This window comes from Marmota monax, unplaced genomic scaffold (genome assembly GCF_021218885.2).
Source record: "Marmota monax isolate L192 unplaced genomic scaffold, Marmota_monax_Labrador192_F-V1.1 WCK01_AAM20220418_F8-fsc00006, whole genome shotgun sequence".
NCBI classification, from domain to species: Eukaryota; Metazoa; Chordata; class Mammalia; order Rodentia; family Sciuridae; genus Marmota; species Marmota monax.
The window spans coordinates 22,996,564-23,008,847 of NW_026693712.1; the positions used below are offsets into that span (position 1 = coordinate 22,996,564).

A 12,284-nucleotide genomic window follows, 5' to 3' on the forward strand; every position below is an offset into this window, starting at 1 on the left:
CAGCCTCCCAGCAAAAAGCTCATCACATTCTTGGGGATGGTTTGGGTGATAGCACCTGAGATACTCCTTAGGCAACTAATATTGATCCTCTTCAGAGGCAAGTGGCAAGCCCAGTATAGGGTCAGCCTATTTGGCTTTTGTCAAAAAGCCATGTATTTTGCCCTTAAAGATCCTGTGATCCATATTTCTCAAATTACCATATGAATGTGTCTTTGTAACTCTTTGTTTTTGGTAACTGGGCGATTAGACCACAAGGCAGACTGATGCTCCAGAATGTGATTCGCTTATGCAAAAATGTTCTTTTTACTTATATTTTTTTATTGTTAAATGTGTAATATATACAAGAAATATGTAATGTGCCTTTTCAAGTTTAATAACAAGAGTACTAATGATAAAATAAAACTAGCACCAAAATTCCCATCACCCAGCCATGAAGTGAATATGACTAAAACTAGACACTTTCTCATTATCCTCCCCTAATCACTTGTTTTTTCCTTTATTGCAGAAAGAACTACTATTCTAAATCTTGTAAATCATTCCTTTGTTTTTCTTATTTTTTTAAAAACAAATGTCTGCATCCTTAATCTTGCATTGTGTGGTTTTATATGGTTTTGGATATTTATAAATAAAATTATACTGCAAGTTTTCTTACATAAATTGTGTATGGACTTTAATTATGCTGCATGGCTGCATCTAGCTGAAGTTCATTCATTTATTATGTTTAATGTATTTACAATTTTAAATAATTTCCATTTAATGAGTCAACAAAAATTTATCCTTTGACTATTGGTAAATGTCTGGGTTGTTTCCAGTTTTCTGCTATTACAACAATGCTATTTTGAATATTTTCATGCATGTATCTTTTCTACTTTTTATATTCTATGTCTGCTTGTTTGAGCCTAGACATTTCTATTTTCCCCTCTTTCAGTCACTTATCTTTTTTTCTATTCCCAACCTGCTATTATATCTGTTATTAAATTTTAAATTTAATTTTTCACTTCTGCTTTTTTCTAATTACAGAATTCATCTATGAATTTGTAAAATAGCTTCCAGTTTTCTGTTGAATTTGTCCATTTATAGCTTATTTAAATATATGTATCATAGTTATTTTAAATCCCCACTTTTAATCACATATGAGTCTTCCATATAATATTTGGGGTGTCTAATCATGATTTATTGAATTTTGAAACTTGTTTATGGAAATTGTAAATCTAATTGACGCTCTATGCCTCCAGAAAGGATGTGCCATTTCTTGCTTTGTAATTTGATTTCAGAGCATTTTAGTCCAACCAGTGGATGAACTGACTCAAAAATTTTATGGCTTTTAATTTCAATCTATGTCCAGCAAATGTAACTTCAGGGTGTAGATTTTCAAGACTCCCAAATGGAGCCTGAAGTGTTTATCAAAGACTTGCCAATTTTATACTCCAAATTTTGTGTTTCCATCAATTTTCTGAAAAATCTCACTCTACTTGTCAGTGACCCCTTTGCTTGGCTTCTCAGACTTCATGGGTTAATAATCCACCAAATCCTTCAAGGGGAAACCTAGTAAAGAGTGTGGCACTCCTCTTGAGCTTGATCACTTCAGTCTGGGCTACCTTAGCAGCTCCAAACTCTTAAGTTTCGCCTCTCCCACACTGTGAGATTGCCAGATGCTCTGCTGGCTTCTCTGCTTCTAATAAAAATTACTCTGCCTAGATTTTCCATTTGTACTCCATACAATAAGTGGGGAAATGCCTTAGGGAGAAGCATATCTTACAGGTATTATTTGCTTTCTGTGGTTCATTTCTGTCTCTGAGATTTTGGCCATTAAGTCCTAGCTGTTTCAGTGTATCATCCACAGTTTTAAACAATTTTTAATGGAATAATTCTTAACTCTGATATTGATTGTTATCTGTGGGATCATGGGTCTGCTGCAAGTGGCTTTTTATATTGACAAAAGAAAATCCCAGTGTTTTTTTGAGAAGTTCCGTATGTGTAATACCTGGGTTTGTATTAATTCAAATGCAAGTCTTTCAACTGGTGGAGTTCTGTGGTTTGTTTAATTGATACAGTGTTTTCTTCACTTTGGATGCTCTTTCCATACCTGTGTGCCCTCAGGAGGGTTTTGGAGACTTGAAAACCCGCAACTCTGCTGCCGTCTGGCTGGGCACACAATCACGAGCCACCACACAGCTTGTAGATTCAAACAGCAACTCTTTATTCCCGAACTCACACCAGCCGTCTACAATCACGTTCTGGGGAAATCCACGTTCTCTGCCCAAATCCACCTCCACTGGGCTTCTATCTCTCAAAAAATACTCTGAATCCCGTGAGAACTCAAGGGGAACTCAGGCAGCAGGATACGCCCTATTCCCAGCAGGAATAATCTTAAACCTTAAACCTGGAACCTAAACCAGGAACGCCCTAATCCGCCTTGGTCCTTGAGCAAGGTCACCTACATTCAATGTCACTGCAACATGGGGTACGCTGGCAAGGAAATTGTCATACCTACTTGGCTAATGGCTCCCAGCACAACTCCACATAAGGAACTATGTCATCTTCCCCACTTTTTTGGTAAATATCTGTACATTTCTCATCCTTGATATATTAAAGAAACTGAACATGTCCAAATGTGTCTTTTTATCAATCTCATCATAACCCTATTGCTACAACTTGGACAATCATGCATAATCCATTCAGGAAGTTCTCTCTTGCTAAATTGTGCCATCTACCCACCTTTGTACTGCAAAGAAACTTATTTTACTGTTTTCCAACAGTTTCCCAATGTACTGTAGGTGTCTGTTTTTATACCTCCCTCCTTGTGACCTTCAAATTCCTGGAGAGCCATAACTAAAGTTCTCTTTTTTCTTCTTTTTTCTTATACTAACATCCCTCTTGCAATAAATGTTGTATTAAATAAATGAATGAGTGAATAAATGAGTCACTCTCTCTTCCCTTAGAAGTATTCTGGGTTCCTGCCACACCAGTCATCAACTTTTTCCCCAAATGAGTCTTTGTCATCTGTAGTGGGCTGGAATTGTGTTCTCCAAAGGATAAGGCCTAATCTTAATGCCCTATGCTTATGAATGTGATCTTATTTGGAAGAAAGATCAATAAAAATGTAAGGGTCTCAAGACAAGATCATCCTAGATTATATAGGTCCAAGAAAATTGCACTAGATAAACTAAACAGGCAGACAGGATTTTTCATATGGCTGTTGCAGTAGGGGAAAGAGATTGAATGCAACTCCTATAAAGCAAAGGCAAGAGAATTGTGAGTGCTGTGGGGAGCTGGTAGGGCACATGTAGGAGAACCGAAAAGAGTAGGCTAGTCATTGTGATTAGGTCTTTGAGATGTGTTTGTTGATTGTCAAATAACTTGGGAAATGGGAACTATTTTCTTTGATAATCACATTTCAAAGAATGGCTCCAGGTCCTTTAGAAAAACATTTCTGGGAGGAGATTTACATTTTCAAGGGTTGAGGGAGTATTTAAAATTGGAAATTTTCTAAGTAAATGCTTTAAAAAATGGGAAATTAGGGGCCTATAGCCCAGAGGACTCAGTCTAGTACAGCAGAAGTGAATGGCAAGGCCATCTTGATCATGTGGGCCTTAAATCAATGGCGGCATCCCTATGTTCTTATAAGAGGTATCTTTATAAGAAACCAAAAAGGAGAGGACAGAGCCGAAGAAAGAAAAAGAATCAAATGCAGGGACAGAGATGAGGACATGTAGCCACAAGCCAAGAATTGCTAACATCCATCAGAAGCCAAGGGAGAGGCAAGGAATGGATTCTCCTCCAGAGCCTCTGGAGCCTCTAACCCTGCCAACACCTTGATTTAGGAGTTTTGGCCTCCAGAACTGTAAGAAAATGAATTTCTGTTGTTTTAAGCCTCCCAGTTTGTAGTTGTTAAAGCAACTTTGGGAAAATAAACACCGTCTTTTTGGAAGTCTCTTTCTTTGACTTGCCATTTAACTTATCAAAATTCTATATCTTATTTACAGCTCATCAGAATTGTCGTCCTTAGTCCCTTTTCCCATAATTGATAGTGTCAACTGAAGTTATGGCTTCTTTCTCTGAGTGCTGTTGATAATGATGACGATAAAGTATGAGAGCTAAAACTTGTTTAGTGTTTGATTTATATCTTATCTCTTTGTAAAATCATAATAAGGTAGGGACTGTTATTATTCCACATTAAGGATGATGTTCCGCTAATTGGAAGAACCAAAATTCACATCAAGATATGTCCAAGTGCAGAGCCGATGTGCTTAACCCCTTTGTATTTGTTTGTTCATACAACTCAATGTTTACCTGTCTTATGTCTCATATTTTCCTGCATTATAATTATCCATGCATTTCTTTTTCTTTTCTGGTACAAACAATTCAACAGAGGTAATAGAAATCACAGATGCATACTCATATTTATTTAATTTTACTTTTTAAAGGTCTTTTTAATATTATGTTACTGCATTTTTTTTTTTTAAATTGAGTACATTATTCAAAAAGGAATTTTCGGAAACTTGTTTGAATACTTTTAACCTTTAAATGATTTTAAGATTATGTCTTATTTATCTTTTTACAACATTTGGCATAATTGTTTAAACATTAGAAATGCCCATATTTCATTAAAATGAATATAGTTAACCCCAACATTAGCTCCTCCATGTCCTCCAAATCAAATCCCCAGCTTTCTAGATACACATTTTTCTTTAGTTTTAATACAATGGTAAAAGACCTTGTTTGGAATATAGTGAAAAGCTCAATATTCTTCTCACAACATTTCTGAATATTTTTTAGGCTGGGAGAGGGCTCCATTTTCTATGATCACCTGTCACTTCAGTTGTTTTCCTTTGAACTCCTGCAGCCAACTCTACTCTGAGCTCATCTCTTGGTCCTCTTGCTATACCCAGTACTACTCAACTGACACAAAGTGTTGTGGGGATGAACTGTTAGTAATGGCTTGAAAAATTGAGGGTTGAAGCTTATCATAGGTTATACATTTCCTCTACCATTAAGCAAACAGGCCAACATTCAGTGAGTGATTGGTGGCACTGTGTTGCACACTGAAGAAACAGTGGTCTGCAAACTGGTAAAAGTTTCCATGGTCATGTGGCCCATACTCTAGTCAGGAGAACACAAAATTCACCCTGGCACAAGACAAACAGAATTATAGCTCAGGTAAACATAATGAAAGAGAGGTCCATGATGGATGGAGAGCTACAGTAGTGGCCTTGAACTGAGAGCTGAGGAATGAACCTTCATTAACAAGCCCTGGATCATGGATGGAGAGCAGGTGAGAGGAATTGGAGAGTGTCCACAGCATGTGCAAACAAGTGATACTGAGGAGGAGCAAGGTAGATGGCAGCAACTGCAAGAAAGCCTGTGTGCTAGGGGTGCAAGAAAGAGAGAGAGAAATAAGTCTGGAGAAACTACGCTTAACTACTTTAACAAATGCACAGTAGTATGCCTTAGGTGTTCTTAACACATGTGATCTTAATCCTGAACTTAATGGGGAGATATCCAACAGTCTGATGTAACAGTTTGACATGATACATTTTGTATTTTAGAAGAAAAAATTTAGGTAGAGACAAGAATAATGTAGGTAAGGAATGGTGGATGCAGGGGTTTTAGAAAAGAAGGTCTTAGAGTAGGTGGGAGATGATGATTTAGCCTAGGGAAGTGACAGTAGAGGTGAAAGATAAATAGAGGAATCTGAGGAGCATTTAGAGCACTATAGAGCAATAGAATCTGGTGCTGTCAAAGGAACATGAGGGAGGGGAGTCACGAATGTAGAGCTCACTGAAATGGTATAAGCAATAAATTGGAAAAAGTTAATGTCAGACATTCCAGACTAAGAATTTAAGAATTCAAACTGTTTTGGATATGGAAATTTCTCAGGAACTCTGTCTCCTTAGGCCCTTCCCTAATTCTTTCTACTACGTTCTATACTTCCACTATCTCTCCCTCAAGGTCATCCTCTACCATCATCTTATTGTTTACTTTTTTCTTGACTCACACCTTCCCTGCATAATAATTTTAATAATGCACTAGTATATGGGTAATTTGACACTAAATCTCCCATAGTTTGGAGCCCAGCTTTGTGCTTCCAACCATTTTATCATGCTGTTGCCAAATGACCACAGTTCCACCCTTAGTAATAGAAGCACGTGAAAGAATTATTGAAATCACATCATTGTTTCAGCATATCTTGGCTCAAATTATTAGTCACAGGCTTTCATCAGAACTTCCAGGGCTGTGGAGCTATGTGTAGGGATGGACACTTTCATTACCATTGAACACAGTCTACTGCCTATTTCCTCAAACCCTTCATATCCACCGTTTCATTTGCTGCAGCTATACTGTTTATACCTGCTAGGCAAGGATTGCCTTTTTATTATTGTGTAGTTTTCATTCTGTATTTCATGCTGTACCTTCAAGCGTGCCCATTTTGCTAACCTCAGATGGCTCACAAAAACTAAAAGCTAAACCCAGTAGTCTATACAGAGTAAGCAATTTATGTTAACAACATAGAATCCAAGTGCTTAGTCATGAATTATGATTTAGAACTCTGTTCATTTCTGGGCAGAAAGAATACCTATCCCTAACATTGGCTCTGTTCTTGTGCTCTTTTAAAGGGAACGTCCTTCAGAACTTCCCATGTTTCCATATCCAGATTTCTTCACCAAGGCGGATAAAAACTTGGCAAAAATCGTTGACTATCACGTAAGATTGACTTTCTTAAACCAGGAGCAAAAGCTGTGTTCAAAAGCACTTTGAATTGTAAAATGTAGTCCTGATAAGGAAGTATTAGTACGTGGCATTTAAAATAGAGTCATGATTGGTCACTGAATGGAATGGTGGATGCAGGGGTTTTATCTCACTATGCTATCCACATAGTGAGATGCATGAGGTATGCTATACTCAGTGCCTTCACTGGGTAAAGGAAACTTGGGAAATACTAGCCTAATCCTGTTTCCTGAATTAGTACTGATTTCTTGTGACAAGAATCTAATATTGAACATTGAACACTGATTTCTTCTGTAGTTTAATTCTAATAACAGAACAAAAAAATTTTGACTCAATTTTCAGTGACCATTCTTTACCCTTGACGAATTAGAAAGACTTTTAATCACTTGTTCTTAATATGCGTTAAAGAAGCAGTGACAATATAAGGCTATTCACGTAAGACACTTTAATTTTTTGTGCTATATTTAATTGATAATTGCTTACCTAGTTCCTGTCATTTTATGTCTACATTATTTTTAGCAGTAGAGCTAGAGTAACAGACATTATTTTTGTGTTTTCTTTGAACACAGTAAGAATTCAATAACATAAAAAATGTGATTATTTTATCACCAGTAGTTCAATATTTATCAGATTCTGATTATATCACCAGATTAATTTTTCACATTCTATTTAGTTATCTCTTAGGAAAAAATAGGGATTATATCATTTATTGGTTGCATTGAATAGTTATATACCACATAGCTAATATTTAAGCCACTGTAGCAATAAATGTAAATATTGAAGTTTGGAGACTGATTGATATGTTAGAGTCACAAAAAGAGCTACTATTTGTTCTACTGTTGAATAATAAAGTATTTGCTAGCCAACATATAATATATTTGATGCATAATAAATTTGAATGGTTCTTAGGGTTACTTAATAAGACAGAAGGGGCTGGGGTTGTGGCTCAGTGGTAGAGCACTTCCCTAGAATGTGTGAGGCACTGGGTTCAATTCTTAGCACTACATATAAATAGAGGTCCATCAACATGTTAAAAAATTAAAAAAAAAAGACAGAGGATAATGACAGAAAAGAGGATGGGAAATAGCTTCTGACAATGGTCATCTTGTTCTTTTGTTGTATATGCATTATTCAGATAATTGCTGCCATTGGCCAGCTTATATTGTAACTAAAGAAGGGTAAAGGAATCCTGTCTGAAACTATGCTTGAGAGTTTCTGAGATCCACGTTGTTTGATATGTAGCCTAATAAAATAGATAATAGTTTTTAGTTTTGATTTGGGAAAGCTTATGGAAGTGCCTCTGAATATTATATTATTAAAGTATTCATGCACATATCATTTCCTTCCAGATGTATTTCACACTTTTAAAAATTATTAGTTTGATTCTCACAACAACTTTGTAAAACATCTGTCAATAAGAATAATTAGTGGTTCACAGTTCAGTTACTTGCCCAAAGTTTTAACATTTGTAAATGATGAAGTCTATGCAAAAAATCAGATCTCTGGACTCCAAATCTACTTTCCTTTTCCTTTCTTCATGGCACCTCAAGTTCTTTGTGTATAGTCTCTACCAGGATTGGAGGCCAGAGTATGGGATCTGTAATATTGACAAGAAACAAAAACACATTCCTGAACCTACAGATATAATTGTACCTACAAGCCAACTGACTTTTGTAACTGTAATAATGCAAGGAATAAGAAATACCTAATTGATCAGTGGATATTAAGGTTCCTTGTATAAAGCAGGTGTTCCACAGCATGATGATCAAATCACTGAGTTCATGGGATGAATAAAGGTGTAACTGGTGCTTCCATTTCCCACCAACTTCAAGTATATGTGCATCCTCCTAGTTACCATAATGGATGATAAGAATGACATGCTCAAATCAAAACAATACAATGATTTTTTATAATATTTATTTTTTTTAGTTTTATGTGGACACAGTATCTTTATTTTACATTTATGTGGTGCTGAGGATCAAACCCAGTGCCTTGTCCATGCTAGGCGAGCACTCTACCACTGAACCACAACCCCAGCCCAATACAGTGATTTATCTACAATGATTTATCTACTAGTCATGGTCAGCTGAGACAAAAATTAATTTTATTTTTTCTGGGATTAATAAAATGAAGGATTTTGATGTTATTGTGAATTCCAGCCATGACAAGTTTTAAGGAAGGAATTAAGGAGGAAGAGTGGCCTCTTGGACAATAGTAATACAGTAACCTTTCTTGGCAGCTTTCATATGTATTTCTTCATTTATACATACTGTTTTGGAAACCTAAAATTTTGATTTTACTGACAGTTCTTAAAAATTAATCCTCTTGATTTTTCACAGTGTAAACAGCAAAGTATGAGATAGGTACATGGTATACCACATATAAGGTACATTAGTTCTTTATCCATAGAAAATATTATATTAAAATATATTAAACCAACTACTACTTATGTGCTCTAAGATAAATTGGTAGTGTTATTAAACAGATTATTATTTAATTTAATATATGTGAAGGAATTATGTGTCACTCTTAAATATCATAGAACTTGTAGACAAAACATGAATTTAAGGCTGTGCCTGAATGTTCTGGATGTTTTGCCTAAATTTTCTATATATTTCCTGCAAAAAAAAATTGTTGTTGAGGAACCAAATATGCGAGTAATAACTGTGTAGATGCAATCTCAAAGAAAGTGCTGATAATTTGTATTTCTTATGTCATTAAAACCTAACTGGGATATATAATGTAATAAGTGTATGTGATGATATTATTATGCTTTGATTTTTTTAATGATTCAGTGAATGCTTTATAGTTAAGTATAATAGTTTGATGTAATCACACATGTATACAATTTAATTTACTCCATTTCAGTCCTGGTGCCTCCTTTCCCTCCCCCTAGTCCTCTTCCTCTACTTGTCTTCCTTCTATTTATTTATCTAATCATTTTTAATGCTTTAGTGCTTTATAGATAAATAGAAAGGTGTATTCAGTGTTGTATGCTTATGCAGCATATAGTGTTATTTTGTCAAATTCATTCCACACTTCTCCCCTTTCTCATAATGTTTGTTTTGCATTAGCTTAGTTTCATTTTTCATTTTATGACCCATGCTGTCATGTAAATATCAATATTGATGAAGAAAGTAAAATCCTTTGGGATATAGAAAACCAAAACCTTTTATCTCTTCTTTTGAATGTTAAAAATGTTAAAAATACTAAGAGAGAATTCTGTTTTTGTGGGAATTTTATGTGTTCTAATAGATGGTTTGTATATTTTCCTAGTACGGTAGAAGAGTATAATATTCCTGAGGATTGTCTGCGAGGGTTGGCGGGGGAAAGACTAAGAAATATGTATATAAGTATCTTCATTTTAAGAAGCTAAATTGATATTTTTTTCACGGAAATTACATGTAAATGAAGTTTTCTCTCTAACAGTGGCAGATAGAACTGAATTTGCGAAGGAAAGAAGAGGCGATGAATGAGGCCAAAAAACGGAAAGATAAAGACTTAGAAGAGAAAAAACACTTTGAAGAAATTATGAAGAGAAGAGAGGAGAAACTGCATAAGCAAACCAAACCTTATGAGCTTCCTCAGATGACTGAAGCAATTTCTTTAGAAAAGAAAATGTCTCACCAAAAAAAGGAGTTCACACTGCCAGAAATTAATAACAGACCAAGAGAGCTTCATATTAGGAATATTTGTTGTAATTAATGTGAGGTCATTGGGTGGAAAGGAGCTGTCATCCTAGTGCAAGCTGTTTAATAGTCATATTTTAGTCCTACATTGGTAGTCAACTTTTAGTCAGTTGAATGAAGTGATTTCACCAGTTAAAAATTTCCAATTATATAACTATTGCTTTTCTCAGTTGATGCTTGTCTTGTGATTGTATAGCATTCTTGATCAGTCATTCCCAGAATGTTGAGTTTCATTGGATTACAAGATGGAAATGAATTCCAAATTAATGAATCACTGAATAAGAGTTATTTCTTGAAAATAGAGTGAGCATTTGATTATACTCCTATAATCACTATTATTCAAATAAATGAAGTTGTGGCATCTATTTGCATTTGCATTTTATTGTTGACATATAAGTAAACACTATGTCAGAGACTTGAATTTGCTAAATTACTATACGTAGGCAAATCTGGAAGGGCCAGTCACCTTTTATGCACTTGATCTTTAATGGATGCCAGCAGAAATCTATGAGTGACAGTGGTTTTTACTTTGTCAGATGAGTTTATGGCAATGGATTAAGATGGTCCTGCCAAGTGCAGTGTAAAATATTGGAGACATTCATCCCATTAGTAGTCATTTTTTAAAGAGTATTTCACTTCATCTGAAGCTTTCAATCTATGAGTAATAGCAATGAAAAAGGGATCCTGAGATGCCTTATATTCCTTTTCTGAAAAACATAGATAATATATTTTTCAATTTCACACACACAGCTTGGAGATACTCAAGAGACAGGTACATTATCAGGTCTGTTGAATGACCACACAGGTCAGAAAGGTAACCATATCAATGATGGGAGCTGGAGAATGCCTATCCCATCTAGAGAAATGTCTTGCCACTTGACTACATGCTGACATGTATGAACTGTGTTGTAGTATCTTCTAGTCTTTCAGAAAGAAACCTTTAAATGGATTTTTTAAATGAAATTTGTACAGTGTATATTTTAGTCAGCTTTTGCATTGTTGTGACCAAAAGTCTGACAAGAACAATTTAGAGACGGAAAACTTTATGTGGAATTCATGGTTTCAGAGGTTTAGTCCATGATCAGCAACTCCATAGCTTTGGGTCCCAAGATGAGGCAGAACATCATGGCGGAAGGGCATGGCAGAAGGAAGCAGCTCCAGTGGCACACTGCCAGCGACCTCTCTCCTCCAGCCACATCCTACCTGCCTGCAGTTACCTCTCAGTTAATACATATCCACTGATTAGGTTACAACTCTCATAAGCTAATCATTTCACCTCTGAACATTCTTGCCTTGTCTTACACAGGAGCTTTTGTGGGATACCTCATATCTAAATCCTAACACAAAGTTTCAAATTGTTGCAAGGAATTATTTTTTTATTATTTAAGTTTTTATTAGTGCATTATAGTTATAACCCAATAGGGTTCATTTTCACATAATTATACAAGCATGGAATATAATCCTCTCCAATTCAATCTAGTACTTGACCTCCCCGCCCCCCACTCCTTCCTCCCTTGTTCCCTTTTTTTTTAACTACAGGTATTCTATTTACTTATAGTTTTTAAAAATTAATGTAGGATAGATTTATACATCAAGGTGAAATTCGCTGTGCCATTTTCATATATGTACATACGGTAGTTTGATCAGTTTCATTCTGCTGTTCTTCCCTTTTCTTGTCCCTCCTTCTGTGCCTTCAATCCACTTCCTTTACTCCATTAATCTTCTATTTGTATGGGACTCCCCCCACACACTTATTTTGGGTTAGGTTTTGCATGTAAGAGAAAAAAAAATTCAGTTCTTGACTTCCTGGGTCTGTCTTATTTCACGTAGCATGATATTCTCCAGTTCCATCCATTTATCAGCAAA

General features: G+C 35.5%; 1 protein-coding gene across 1 annotated transcript in view; it reads left to right on the forward strand.

Moving 5' to 3' along the window:
• Positions 1-11,015, forward strand: part of Tmem232 (transmembrane protein 232) — a 245,196-nt gene extending 234,181 nt beyond the window's left edge. The window contains exons 15-16 of the mRNA XM_046460395.2: positions 6,618-6,705; positions 10,159-11,015. Of these exons, the coding sequence (XP_046316351.1) occupies positions 6,618-6,705; positions 10,159-10,434 (364 nt within the window). The 3' untranslated portion in view covers positions 10,435-11,015. The remainder of the gene's footprint in view (positions 1-6,617; positions 6,706-10,158) is intronic.
• Positions 11,016-12,284: the final 1,269 nt, after the last annotated feature.